Consider the following 15,746-nt stretch of genomic DNA (forward strand, 5'->3'; position numbering starts at 1 on the left):
CAGTCAAACATGACGGAGGTTCCCTGATGTTTTGGGGTTGCTTTGCTGCCTCTGGCACTGGACTGCTTGACCGTGTGCATGGCTTATGAAGTCTGAAGACTACCAACAAATTTTGCAGCAAAATGTAGGGCCCAGTGTGAGAAAGCTGGGTCTCCCTCAGAGGTCATGGGTCTTCCAGCAGGACAATGACCCAAAACACACTTCCAAAAGCACTATAAAATGGTTTGAGAGAAAGCACTGGAGACTTCTAAGGTGGCCAGCAATGAGTCCAGACCTGAATCCCATAGAACACCTGTGGAGAGATCTCAAAATGGAAGTTTGGAGAAGACACCCTATAAATATCAGGGACCTGGAGCAGTTTGCCAAAGAAGAATGGTCTACAATTCCAGCAGAGCATTGTAAGAAACTCATTGATGGTTACCGGAAGCGGTTGTTCGCAGTTATTTTGGCTAAGGTTGTGCAACCAAGTATTAGGCTGAGGGTGCCAATACTTTTGTCTGGCCCATTTTTGGAGTTTTGTGTGAAATGACCAATGATTTGATTTTTGCTTCATTCTCTTTTGTGTTTTTTCTTTGCAAGCTAATTAAATGAAGATATTAAGACCAAAGAATTTGTGATTGCAATCACTTTCAGGAAGAAACTGAGTATTATCTGACAGAATTGCAGGGGTGCCAATACTTTTGGCCACCACTGTATGTGTATAAGCCTGAATGTTGACTTCTCTTGGTTTTGAAACAATAATATTTGTTAATATGCTAATTACATATTGTACTAAAGCCAGCTAGTTGTTAATTTAAATAGTTCCCCTGCTATACCAACTAGGTAAATTGATTAAATGCACAAACAATGAGTCCTGAGCCCTGTGTAATAATATCATCCCTAATCCTTGACCTGTGGATGTGTACTTGAAGGGACAATTGTAACTATTTAAGAGACATATGCCTCTGTAGCAGGCAGGATTGAATAAGAGATTCAAAGATCAGTCAAACTCTTCAGGACATCAGCTTGGTAGCTTGGCTTCATCCAGAGAGACACAGATTTGGATTCTGCATGATTCCGGCCCTGACTGGAAGGATACAGATCTTCTCCATTGACCACCAGAGAACCCATGGATACATTTGGGAATACCAGGTTGGGACGATGAAGTCACCTGGCCCCATGGATATGTTGTTTGGTATTGCCAGGTGGGACCCTCCGGTCGCCTGGAACCCATGGAGACTTTCGGAGAAGCCAGATTGGGACCAGCTGGTCATCTGGCCCCATGGAAACTCTCGGAGAGGCCAGGGTGACACCCTCGGGTCTCCTGGCCTTGTACCTTGATGGACTCTAAGCTTCCTAAGCTTGCCGCTACCTCCTCTCTGTGGGGGCCCGCCAAAGGGGGGGGGGGCACTGGTTGAGGTAGTTGGCCCTGAAAGTCCCAAAGTTGCGGCTGCTCTATTCCCAGGTGGGCCAGCGCAAGGATGAGACTGTGTAATTTTGTACCCAATTGGGTATTTGCTGGGACTGTTCTATGTGTTTTTTGTCCGTTTGGTGGTTCATTAAAGTATTGCCACACTGTTTTACCCTCACTCTGTGTTCTCGGAGTAGTATTACGCCCACGGAAGACCCCAGGTCTTCACAATAGTGCATTCTCCGTACAATATACGAATATTTCTCCAACCTTTAGTTTAGTTTGTATTTTGGATCTTTCATACAATTCCTCAATACAACCTGCATAAATTATTAAATCGATCTCTTAAACCTGATTAAGATGGTGTACTTACTTTGATAATACATATAAGAATGTCCATGTAACTCTTTTGAAAATGTAAACTCAATCTTCTCCTAGCCATCATGATTGACAGCTCCTCAGTAAACGTCCTCCTTCCTACTGCTGGGATCTGGAACTGCTCAGTACAAGCTGCAGCTGTCAGGATTGGTGGAGACTGAATACACTTGGTCTTATGAGCTCTTTCCCACTTTAACTTAACTGATAAATTTTTATATCAGGAATATACTACCATTATGACATGGATTTTTAAAGTAAGTACACCAGTATCATCAGGCCTAAAAATCTATTAAATAACATTTGCCATTGATATTGCAAAATTGGGTAAAAGATCTTCTTTAAACAGGTTATCCAACTTCTTGCAAACAAAGTAAAAAGTTCTGAATCTTTTTACTACATGTAGGCCCCGATTCATCATTTGCGGGGGGGGGGGGGGGGGGTGTTAAGTCACTTTTCTTTTCTTGTGGTATTTGCCAAATACATCAAAATGGGACATGTTATTCATGAATTTGGGGCAAGGTCCAATATGGGCTTTTATCCTGTCACTTATCATTTCTGCGATGTTTTTGGACAAAAGATGCAACATTTTAATTTAGGCGCAGAAAGTCACTCCGAAAGTTACTGCTGCGAAGACGCGCCAAATTTTGCAACTTTTTAAAAAAGTTACAAATTTATGAATCAGTCAAGCTTGGTAAGTGCGATACTATCTATACCGGCATAATATAGCAAACCATCAGGACAGAAGAGAGGATTGTGTGGTCAACGTTTTTTGATCAAAAATAATTGTTTAGATTAGATATGATTGTAGCAGATCTTTACCAGAAGAAGCTTTAGGTATATACAGGTCTTCAGCCTCTGGAATTACAGGCATTTTTCTAAGCTAAGAAATCTAAAATATATGAATGTATTTATATATGTTGGTATTTGCCATTATTCCAGCTATCACAGAGAATATACTTCCATTTTTTATCTTCTTTTTCTAGCATTTATTACACAAGTTTCTTACCCACTCTATGTACATTTCGCCATATTCTGCTTCACTGCTGGAAAAAAACATGTTTCTATATAAATAACAATCCGTGTTTCCACTGCGAAGTCATAGAGAAACACAATCGCTTCTGCTCTATAGTCTACGGCTCTGCAGGAATGCTCTGCTGCAGCCCTACAAATATATATTAGCGCCACAAACTTTTATCTATAAACTTGTTATTGTATCTCTATTGAAAGGGAGTGTAAATAACGCTGCTCTCCGCCATGCTTAATACTGATAGGAGCTTTTAGATATACTTTCTTTCTAGTTTAAACAGGTGCGTCACCTCCAGATGGCTTCTTTCTCTCTTTTCCACTCACGTATTTTATTATAAAGCTAGTCTATTTATTTCCATTGCCCTGGGATACAAAATGAAGCTTCTCTCTGGATACAATTGTCTTCGAAACAAAGGCCACTGAGGATCTGTGTTGTATTCTATGGCTGCAAAAGTAACAATTGTGCCTGATAATATAGATAAATAGCTTAAAAGCACTAAGTAAAGGCAGAACCATTGCATTTAATATAAATCACAGCACAGATAACACATACTCTTGTGAATGGAGAGAATATTTTCATGGGTATGGTTTAATTACAAACTAATGTATTTATTGCAGGGTCGGTCTGGGAATTAAATTCAGCCATAACATTTGAAAGCACACAGGCCCATGCGGCCCCACACCCACTTCCCCAGATGGGGGTCACTTTTACAAATATGATTTTGCTTTACCTTGTAGGAAAGATTTATTGCAAGACCTATAGTACCAATAATTTATCTATATGAGGTTAAATAATACTACCACATAGTGACAGAATAATGCCACCATACTGATCATTACTAAACATAACTGTACCGAGACCAAGTTACCATTAATGCTGCTATATAATAGACATATAATGCCACCAGACTGTAACCACACATGCAGCATATGCAGTAATAGCACCACCATACTAAGACCGATATTACCACCAAACTGTGAGCATATAATGGCAGAGTTGTATACCAGTGCTATGCAGACTATTATATATATATATATATATATATACACATATACACACACATACTGTACCAATAAATCCAGGGACTCACCAGTGACATTCCCACTGATTGTATTTGTTCACTTTCCATTTGCTTTTCCATTTAACCCACATCGCTATGACCACTTCTCCCATCAATGACTCCTCTCTGCAGAATGTTACACATAGACATCTTTGGCTCATTGCTTTTCTAGCACCACCATCAAATTCCCCCATGATTATATAACCCATATAGTGCTATAACTGGTGCCCTTCATGGTAATGCCCCCTATGTGCCCTTACACAGCACTAGTGCACCCAATGCCTCCTCATTGTAATAATGCCACCCTGTGCCTCTTTAGAGTAAGAGTGGAGTGCCACCTGTGCCTCGTTATAATAATGTCCCCATTGTTCCTTTTAATAACCGTATTGCCACCTTTGTACCTTTTTATAACAGTAATTCCCCCCATTGTGCCTCCTTAAGTGATTAGCGGTAATGTTAGAGGTTGCAATGATAGTGGGGGACACACATTTTTTTTAATTTAAACTATGTCTACCTCAGATATGGAACCTGAATATTAGTTATTCCCCCTAGCTGATGAGTCTAGTATTAAAGCTTATAAGGTGAGCAAAATCACTGGTTCTTGGCCTTCAACAATAGAGGCGACAAAAGCCTTATGCTCACACTAGCTTTTAAACCCGTTCTACGACCGGGTGTCGAGCATTGTTATTGGTATATGGTCCCCTATCCTGATATATGCTCCCCAATCCTGGTTCCCCATCCTGGAATATGCTCCCCCCATCCTGGTCCATGCTCCCCCCCCCATCCTGGTCCATGCTCCCCCCATCCTGGTCCGCCATCCCAGTATATGATCCCCCCGTCCTGGTATATGCTCCCCCCCATCCTGCTATATGCTCCCCAATCCTGGTCCCCCATCCTGATATATGCTCCCCCAAGCCTGATCCCCCATCCTGGTCCATGCTACCCCCATCCTGGTCCATGCTCCCCCCATCCTGATATGTGCTCCCCCCATCCTGATGTGCTCCCCCCATCCTGATATATGCTCCCCCAATCCTGATATATGCTCCCCCATCCTGGTATATGCTCCCCAATCCTGGTCCGCCATCCCGGTATATGCTCCCCCATCCTGGTATATGCTCCCCAATCCTGGTCCCCCATCCTGGTATATGCTCCCCCAATCCTGATCCCCCATCCTGGTATATGCTCCCCCCATCCAGGTCCATGCTCCCCCCATCCTGGTATATGCTCCCCAATCTTGGTCCCCCATCATGGTGTATGCTCCCCCCACCCTGGTATATGCTCCCCCCATCCTGGTCCATGCTCCCCCATCCTGGTCCATTCTCCCTCATCCTGGTCCATGCTCCCCCCATCCTGGTCCATGCTCCCCCCATCCTGGTCCATGCTCCCCCCATCCTGGTCCATGCTCCCCCCATCTTGGTATATGCTCCCCCCATCCTGCTCCCCCATCCTGGTATATGCTCCCCCTCTTGGTATTTGCTCCCCCTATCCTGCTCCCCCATCCTGGTATATGCTCCCCCTATTCTGGTATTTGTGCCCCATCCTGGTATATGCTCCCCCATCCCGGTATATGTCCCTCCCATCCTGGTATTTGTGCCTCCATACTACTCTCACCCAGTGACTCATCTGTCATCTTCCCTCTATTACCTTCTTATTGTAATAATGCCCACCTGTCCCAGACAAACAATAAAAATAAACTAATACTCCTCTCACCCTGCTGCCATGCCGAGCGGTGATGTGCTTCTACACCCAAGGTCAGTCTAAAGCCAGGAGCAGGTGGAGCAATGAAGTGATGTCATTGCACAACCCGACAACACCTGTGTTGTGCCAGCCTCTTGCAGTCTGGCAACAGCTAACATCCTGCTTGAGAAAGTGGCAGAGCAGGGAGCTTTAATGGCTCTGCTCTGACACAGTTGTTAAAAATGTTTGCTGTCCAGTGGCATACACGAGGAAATGTTCCCAACACATAAACCTCCAACAAAACGCAATAGGCATAGAACCTAAGGCCTATGTTAAAGGGAATATGTCAGTAGGATCAATTCTCCTAAGTCGTCTATATGGGCATATAGATCTTAGGAAGCTGAATAAATGATACCTTAGTATCTGTGATCCAACATCTTATTCCAGAGAAATCCACATTTTTGTTATATGTAAATGAGTTGTTAAGATCTATGGGCGGACACTGATCTGCATGAGAATCTGCCTCCAGAGATTATTTTAAATAGAAGGGGGTATTACCAGTGTGAGACATGTAATGACTGACAGTCTGCTCTCTTGTTCTATATGTTTCACACTGGTAACTCTTTTATTTAAAATAATCTCTGGAGGCAGACTTGTGACTTCTTTTAGCCTTAAAACTATGAAATCCACTATGTCATCCATTAACTCCCATTCTAAAAAATGTATACAGTGCAATATCCTTTTTTGTTGTTGGTTCTTTGCAGCAGCTCACTGTATTGGAAAGAACAGTTTGCTGCACTTCCCTATATGGTTAATTAAAAGATACGTAACGAGTGTATGGGAAACTGTAGGTTATATTTGATGTATATGTTTGGAAGCTTTTCCCAGCGTATAAACCACATGTAGGGCTCAGATACAGTGTGCCTTTCTAAGGGCACAATGGAGCGGAAATGAACATAGTTTCATAACCTCTTTACAGAACAATTTAGAATCGATAAATACCATAAGGAAATTTTGTGTTGGAATTAACGTTTAATGGTTTGGTCCCCACTTTACATTTATCGTTACGAGTGTGGTTACAGATCTGGTTAAAAGCATCGGTGGTGTCCCCGGAGAGCGATCTGCAGCCTGAGTGCATGATATTAGTGGTCAGTTTAGCCATTGTTGTCTTCTGCACGGCACCTGTTCTCTTTAGGGATCCCGGGCTAATATTAAACACAATGGGCTACTTCTGACAACCTGACAGCTCCACAAGACTCAAGAGGAATAAAGTGATTTACAGAGGAAACTCAAGACTTTAAATAGATTTCCACTACGACTGGAATACAACATATGATTTTACATTTCGGCAATGTGAGGAGGACAAGCTGTCCTTTACTTAATCATGTAGCAGCGCTGGAGCAAAGGACAACATAATAGACTGTTGGGGGTGCGTTCTGTTCTCCTGGCTACAAATCATCTACCCAGTCTGCATGAAATTATAGAAGCACCTTTGTGGTAATGATATTCTGCTCCTTTCATACTAATTATCTTAAAGGAAGACACCTGGTCTCAGTGTATTATATACAGTGTAGAACGAGACATGTACAGCTAAGAGCATCTGCTGTATGGATATCAAGTGTTTTACCTAGGGCAGTGATCCCCAACTCCAGTCCTCAAGACCCACCAACAGATCATGTTTTCAGGATTTCCTTAGTATTGCACAGGTGATGGAATTATTGCCTGTGTAATACTAAGGAAATCCTGAAAACATGACCTGTTGGTGGGCCTTGAGGACTGGAGTTAGGGAACACTGACCTATGGAGCACACACTGGAAAGACAGTAGTTTTTGGGGGTTTAGTTCTTCCCTTTTAATTATCGCCTTTAACAAGTTTTCAAACTTAACTTAAAAAAAAAAAGTTTATACTTAAAAAACAGTATGCATTAGGTATCTTAGAGCTGATGAAAAATTTGGTTTGAAAATCCAGGTCAGGATGGCATTAAGATCCTGATATTGAGGTGAGCATTTTATGAGTCCTGCTATAACGTGAGAGATCTCATGACTGCAAGTATATTCAGTTTACTCCCACCCAGCCTGACAGCTGCAGCTTGTACTAAGTAGTGTGAGATCTCAGCAGCAGGAAAGAGGGACACTGAGGGGATGACATTCTGGCTTGGTGAGTGCAGAAGGAAATGTAACTCCAGATATCTTCATTTTATGCTCATATACTGGAGCATGCAGGTTACTACATGACCTTGCTGCATATACTAGCAGTTTTAACAAGGAGGAGACTCAGGGAGCTTCACGTCAAATCCAACACCGAAGGAAACATGCTTCACCGGAGGGTGCCGGTCCCGCTGGTGGCACAGCAAGTATCAGCTAATGGAAGGGAAGGGATTGACGGCACTCCAACGGATAAAATCAAAAATGCTTTATTCGATCATCTTAAAAAACGTTAAAAACGGTCTGACACGTTTCGGGCGCTAGTACTGCGCCCTTAGTCACTAAGGATGCAGTACTAGCGCCAGAAACGAGTCAGATTGTTTTTAACCTTTTTTAAAATGATCGAATAAAGCATTTTTTATTTTATCCATTGGAGTGCCGACAATCCCTTCCCTTCGTTTCGCTAACAGTTTTAACACGTAATATGGGGAGATTTAATAATACTGGTGCACCCTATTCCCCAGCATAGACCACACTGTGTTGAAAAATATGGCTCAGGCTTAATATATAAATACTCCCTCTGCTAAATATTGCAGTATCCTGGGAGGGACTATTCAGGGTGAGGACCGGGCATTTCATCATGCTATTTTGTGTCAGACTGTATGACACTGGCGAGGAAAACCTGGAATTTATTCATCTATGAGAACAGATTTTTGGGATGTCAATCTGAATTTGCACACAACCTAAAGAACACGCTAAGATATCTATTTACAGTTTTACACATACTAATACACCTTAGATACCCGTAGGAGGTTCTCTCATTTGCTGTCGGCTGTTCCTCCAGATTTCCCTATACACATGTCTACTGAGCATGCTTGTGTTTTTCATGCGGAAACTGGAGTAAGCCACTGACCGATACCTCTGGCAGCAGCTTAATATAAAAGGAGAGCAAAAAGATCGGTCATTTGGGAGACACCAGTCATTAATCCAATGTGCATAATTGGCTGTATGGACATCAATGATCATATCTCTGGTAGTTACTGCCACTCTCTGAGAGTTTCTTTATGGTCCATTGTAGGAGATGCGGGTGTGCTGCACTGCTGGTCGATATGAAATAAAAGATATCCAAAGAGTCCTGGGTATAGTGAGGGGACAACATTGTTATTCTCAACGTGTTTCGCAACTTATAACTTCTTTATCAGGAGAAACCACATATAGTCAAGTCTTTCTGTGGTTACTCCTGATGAAGAAGTTATAGATACTTTGAAACACATTGAGAACACCACCACTGTCATCTCACTATACCCTGGACTCTTGGGATATCATTTATTTCATATCGACCAGCAGCACAGCACACCCGCATCTCCTACAATTCATCTCAGTTGGACCCCCAACCTGCGGAGCAGCAGCAGCTGGATTTATACATTGTGTCTGTAAAGTCTTGTGCTTTCTCACAACAATATCAGATGAGCACTGCCGCATCACGATATAACGCTGTTGTCTGGTTAATGTCCTATTTGTGCTGTTTTGTCCCCATAGCTTAGGCATTTATCTATGGAAGATGGTCTAGCACAGACAAAATATGTTCTTGGTAGTAAGTGGTAGGTTTAAGTCTCATTTAAGGGGTTCTCTCATGACTGCCTTTAGGGGTGCACCTTTTCCCTTGACTCCTAGCTTGCTGGGGAAAGGGTGGGGGCTGTGGTTGGGCAGTGTTCTCCTTATTGATAGATCATTTGGAGTAATGCTACTAGCCCAAACTGTGCAACCAAAAAGCAGAGGCAGCTTTGGTTTGCTTCTGCAGCATCAGAAGCGCTTATGAGTACTTAAGCTGGCTGCATTCAATGATCCAGCCAGCTTCAGAGCAGTGCTTACAAGCTCTGTTATAAGGAGCTTGTAAGTGCTGCACTCCTTGTCTGGGAAACGGCCACCGCTGATAGGAAGCCGGGGACCATAGACCTGCTCTAGGCAATGAGCATTAAATTATAAAATAAAAAATTGCTCTGTTCTTCGTAGAACTTAATAAGAAAATACTAAGTTGCTTGATTTTACAAGCACTTTGCAACTTTACCCAGTAAAGAATTTGAGAATAACCCTTAAATATACTATTTCCATTTAGAAGTACAGCTTATTGCTCAGCATGGTAAATATTTCCTAGTATACAAGTGTTCACAGCTTGGATTTCAGCCCTTGGTGAAATATAACTCAAAGCATTAAGATGACAACTTTGTATCACCCTATGTTTACACATGTACTGTTGGTTAACATGTCCCAGGTGATTTCATATACATACACTATATAAAAATGCATTACACATTACAGAGCTAATATTCTTTTTTTTCCACAGGTGGGAAACTAAAGATGTAGCAAGTCTTACAGAAAAGGAAAAGGACTTGATGGAACAATTGAAAGGAATGACGGGATGTAGAGACAAGCCTTCCACAACACATTGATGGTGACTTCAAGAAGTTTATATCTGGAGCTTGCCTAAGAAACTACTGGCTAGAAGACTTCAATGATAGATGGATATTAAATACTGTAGAAATTTGTTATCATGCATGAATACAGACGGAACAGCGATAGTTCTGCTACATCTATATGAGCATTCAGTACTTAGATGTAATGTTTTACATTTTAATATTATTGTATGCTTTTTACAACAACGGACTATTTGCTGTTTTGATGTAAAAAATAAAGTTTTTTATTTTTCTTTCTCTTGAGAATTTTGAATTTGCAAAATAGTAATTATTGTACGTACTGTATGAGCAGATTATTTATATGGACACAGGGCAGGATTATAGGGAGGGCACATAGGAGCAGTTACATTGGGTCTCCCACCATCTGGGGGTCGGATGCTCTTTCCACTGTTCCATATTAAAACAAACATTCAAATAAAAATGTTATCAATCAAAGCAGTTTATTAATTTGCAATGTAATGTTGCTGAATTATTACACATTCAACAATATCAACACTGGTGTTTTGTCTGACTGTTTTAATGAAGGGTCTGAGTAAGTTGTGTCAAATTTATAAGGAGGCATCCGCCTAAAAATGAGTTCGGCATATTCTACAGCTTAACAATCATAAACTGGAGTAAGTTTCCATTGTAATACTCCCACCTTTATGGCATAACTTATCTCCTTTCCTTGCTAAATTACCCCACTTTTTTAAAAAAGTTGGTGGGCTGGTGTAAAATGCCAAAAGTTGCAAAATTTTCGAGCAGCGGCACTGAGCGAACCTTGGTCATGCAACAGGGGTCACAGCCAAAGTCGCTGTTTGGCCCTAGCCTAAGTGTTTGCATTCACAGAGAGCACCACCAAAAGTTTATATTTTCTCTCAGCTAGGAATAGGTTATCACCAGCATCACCTTAGTCTCAATTATTCTTTTTTTCTACACATTTTCAATACATATTATACTTTGTATGGAATGAATAATAATTTACTGCCTTAGTCATGACATAAATAGAAAAGGAGCCGCTACATACAGTGGATAAAAAAAGTCTACACACCCCAGTTAAAATGCTAGGTTTTTGTCATGTAAAAAAAAAAAAATCATACCAGGAAGAATAATTTCAGAACTTTTTCCACCTTTAATGTCACCCATAATCTGTACCTAGGCCCATCAAGTTCAGCCTTCCTCCACCAACTGTACATTTTGTCACTAAATTATCTGTAACCCACAATGTTATGTGTACTGAGGAAATCATCCAGCCCTTTTTTAAAAGCTGTTATAGTGTCTGCCACAGGGGCGGAACTACCGCCCGTGCAGCCGGTTCATTGAACGGGGGCCCCGAGGGAGAGGGGGCCCCTCCAGCCTCCAGCAGGGCCGCCATCAGGGCATGACTGCCCTGACTCCAGTATGGGGCCCGGCCGGTAGGGGCCCCCTCGGGGGCCCCCCTCTTGTGCGTCTCTCTCCGGGGCCCCATGCTATGCGCCGGGTCCGGGACATCTTAGCGCTGCGCTGTTGCAGCAGCGCCTTGATGATTCCCCTGACTTCCGGTCATGTGACGGTGCCGTCACATGGCCGGAAGTCAGGAGAACCTGCTGTCAGCGATTTGGACGAGCGCCAGGATTCTGCAGGGATCGCATGGGGGTAAGTATAACAAGTTTTATTTTTTTTTTAAATACAATTAACTAGGAGTGGAGAGATGGGAGAAGCACATGTGTGTGTGTGTGTGTGTGTATGTGTGTGTGGGGGGGGAGATGGGAGATGCACATGTGTGTGTGTGTGTGGGGGGGGGAGATGGGAGATGCACATGTGTGTGTGTGTGTGGGGGGGGGAGATGGGAGATGCACATGTGTGTGTGTGTGGGGGGGGGAGATGGGAGATGCACATGTGTGTGTGTGTGTGGGGGGGGAGATGGGAGATGCACATGTGTGTGTGTGGGGGGGAGATGGGAGATGCACATGTGTGTGTGTGGGGGGGAGATGGGAGATGCACATGTGTGTGTGTGGGGGGGAGATGGGAGATGCACATGTGTGTGGGGGGGGAGATGGGAGATGCACGTGTGTGTGTGGGGGGGGAGATGGGAGATGCACATGTGTGTGGGGGGGGAGATGGGAGATGCACATGTGTGTGGGGGGGGAGATGGGAGATGCACATGTGTGTGGGGGGGGGAGATGCACATGTGTGTGGGGGGGGGAGATGGGAGATGCACATGTGTGGGGGGGAGATGGGAGATGCACATGTGTGGGGGGGAGATGGGAGATGCACATGTGTGGGGGGAGATGGGAGATGCACATGTGGTGGAGGGGGATGAGAGAGGGGCACATGTGGGGGAGGGGGATGAGAGAGGGGCACATGTGGGGGAGGGGGATGAGAGAGGGGCACATGTGGGGGAGGGGGATGAGAGAGGGGCACATGTGGGGGGGAGGGGGATGAGAGAGGGGCACATGTGGGGGGGAGGGGGATGAGAGAGGGGCACATGTGGGGGGGAGGGGGATGAGAGAGGGGCACATGTGGGGGGGAGGGGGATGAGAGAGGGGCACATGTGGGGGGGAGGGGGATGAGAGAGGGGCACATGTGGGGGGGAGGGGGATGAGAGAGGGGCACATGGAGGGGGGAGGGGGATGAGAGAGGGGCACATGGAGGGGGATGAGAGCTGCACATGGGGGAATTGGGAGTAGGGGGATAATGAGCTGCACATAACGAATGTGGGGTGGGGGAGAGTAAATGATAAATGATGATGGGGTGGGGAGAGCACGGACATGATATAATGAATTGGGGCAGGGGGTGCATGTAAATATTGAATGCGGGGAGCAGGAAGTATAGAGTAGGGGGCGTTGCGGATGCAGGAGTGTGACTGGTAACAAATTGGCGGAAAGAGTAGAGGTTCTAATTAAATTATATATTAAGTGCCTATTTACAGTTAATGGGGGCACAGTGGTGGATTACAATTTATATTTGGAATGGTAGGTTGCCTAATAACTAACCATATATTGATGGTGGATGCACGTCTGTATTCAGCTGCGTAATGTAGAAGTTGGGGAATGTGCTCTAGATAACTGTGTTATTTTATGCAGAGACGAGTGATGGCGGTCTGTGCTGGATGAAGGAGAAAAGCGAAGATGAAGGACTTCACCTAGAGACGTCACCGGTGAGTCAGTCTATTACATGTACACTGTGTATAATGTCACTGGTGATCACTGTATTACCTGTACACTGACACTATATACAGAGCTCCTGTGTATAATGTCACTGGTGATCACTGTATTACCTGTACACTGACACTATATACAGAGCTCCTGTGTATAATTTCACTGGTGATCACTGTATTACCTGTACACTGACACTATATACAGAGCTCCTGTGTATAATGTCACTGGTGATCCCTGTATTACCTGTACACTGACACTATATACAGAGCTCCTGTGTATAATGTCACTGATGATCACTGTATTACCTGTACACTATATACAGAGCTCCTGTGTATAATGTCACTGTATTACCTGTACACTGACACTATATACAGAGCTCCTGTGTATAATTTCACTGGTGATCACTAGATTACCTGGACACTTACGTTATACATACCATGTATAGAGCTCCCGTGTATAATGACACTTATGGTAATATTAGTAATGTGGTGGTAATATTAGTAATGTAGTGGTAATATGTGGTCTGGTCATGGTGTGGCAGTTTTTCTCCCTTCTGTGTGGTATTATTCGGTCACTATGTTGTGGTAATATGTGGTCTGGTCATGGTGTGGCGGTATTCCCTGTATGTGGTATTATTGGTCATTTAAAAAAAAAATGTATATGACACATTCCCTTAAAGAAAACTAAATAAAAATATATCTAAAAAGAGTATTGGATATTTTAAGAAAATTTTAATAGGTTAGAGTAGGGCCCGCCCAGAAGAGTCTACCTTATCGTGGTGGCGGCTTTAAAAATCTTTTGGCCAAAACAAAAGCTGATGGCTATGTATGTGGCGCCGTCACATGGCCGAACGTCAGGAGAACCTGGTGGCAGCGACGTGGACGAGCGCCAGGATTCTGCAGGGATTGCATGGGGGTAAGTATAACAAGTTTTATTTTTTTTAAATACAATTAATTAACTAGGAGTGGGGGGAATCAGAGATGCACATGGGGGGGATGAGAGATGCACATGGGGGGGGATGAGAGATGCACATGGGGGGGGGATGAGAGATGCACATCGGGGGGGATGAGAGATGCACATGGGGGGGATGAGAGATGCACATGGGGGGGGATGAGAGATGCACATGGGGGGGATGAGAGATGCACATGGGGGGGATGAGAGATGCACATGGGGGGGATGAGAGATGCACGGGGGGTGAGAGCTGCACATGGGTGGGATGAGAGCTGCACATGGGGGGGTGAGAGATGCACATGGGGGGTTATGTTTACATAACTTTGTTGCCTTATGAAGGGCAGGGGGGGCCCCCCAAAATTTCTTGCACAGGGGCCCACTACAGTCTGTGTCCGCCCCTGGTCTGCCATCACCATCTCTTGTGGTCGGCATTCCACAGTCTGACTGCTCTAACTGTAAAGAACCCTTTCCTGTTTAGCTGCTGGAATCGCCTTTCTTTCACCCTTAATGAGTGCCCTCTGGTCCTTAGTATTGTCTTTGGGAGGAATAAGTCATGTGCCAGTCCTTTGTATTGCCCACACATATATTTATACATTGTGGTGAAACGACTTGCTTGGCTCTCACAGAGGCAGACACAGGACACACGGCTTGGGTTAACTTCCTGCGGATTTATTATATGGCATAAACCACGTCAGGGTTCCACAAAATAAACAAGTCCCCTCCGGGATAACAGGAGAACAAAAAGATAACGTATAGGACAGTTTATAGGTGAGCGGGTTTCGCCCGCTCTCGGTAATACAAACAGTTCACAAAGTCCTTCTGTGGAGCTCTCTGGCGTCCACTCACAGTCTGGAGACTTCCTCCTCCAGACCAGAACAGCGGGAAAAAACCAGTGTGTAATACTATTGTAGGAACTCGAGGATTCTGGTAGCGTGGGGCAATGAACAATCAGAGACGGGTTTCTTTAATGCAAATAGTGTATTTGGGCAACAGCAATAACACCCAAAAACAATATACAGATAACCCGTAGTGACATACAATGAAATAAGTCCAGCGATATTAAGTCTTTGGAACCTATATAGCAAAGTCGGCAAGGTTCTTACGACGGAGTCCTCACACAAATGTGATCAAAAGGAAAGTCTGACACACGGGTGACGTGGCTTGATTCAAACACTGCTGGTGTAGTAAGAGTCAGATCCAGATATGCAGTAGCCACAGGGAAGTCCAGGAACAAGTTCACAAGTTAATCCTAGATGCGGCGTAGATTCAGGGAAGTCCAGAAACAAGTTCACATTTAAGTAATATTCCAGTAAATAGTTCCAGCAGCCCTCACCGGAGGGAGTGAACGAAGGGTTAAACAGCAACACACAGTTCAGAAACACAGTTCTTAACAGGTAGAGTGAGCCAAGGGTTAAAATTCCAAAGTCAACAGGTTAATGATAACACAGTGAGTGTAGCTTACATATGCAGAGAATGTCCAGAGCCATGGTAGAAGCTCACTGCTGCTGAGAAACACATGAAGATTA

General features: G+C 44.0%; 1 protein-coding gene across 6 annotated transcripts in view; it reads left to right on the forward strand.

Moving 5' to 3' along the window:
• KIAA0825 (KIAA0825 ortholog) overlaps positions 1-10,643 on the forward strand; it is a 580,812-nt gene extending 570,169 nt beyond the window's left edge. For all 6 annotated transcript variants that reach the window (XM_073678443.1, XM_073678463.1, XM_073678435.1 and 3 more), the window contains one exon: positions 10,021-10,643. In XM_073678443.1, coding sequence (XP_073534544.1) covers positions 10,021-10,126 — 106 coding nt within the window. In that variant the 3' untranslated portion in view covers positions 10,127-10,643. The remainder of the gene's footprint in view (positions 1-10,020) is intronic.
• Positions 10,644-15,746: the final 5,103 nt, after the last annotated feature.

Source organism: Phyllobates terribilis, unplaced genomic scaffold (genome assembly GCF_046119375.1).
Source record: "Phyllobates terribilis strain yellow unplaced genomic scaffold, ASM4611937v1 Scaffold_1__5_contigs__length_1240528914, whole genome shotgun sequence".
Taxonomy (NCBI): Eukaryota; Metazoa; Chordata; class Amphibia; order Anura; family Dendrobatidae; genus Phyllobates; species Phyllobates terribilis.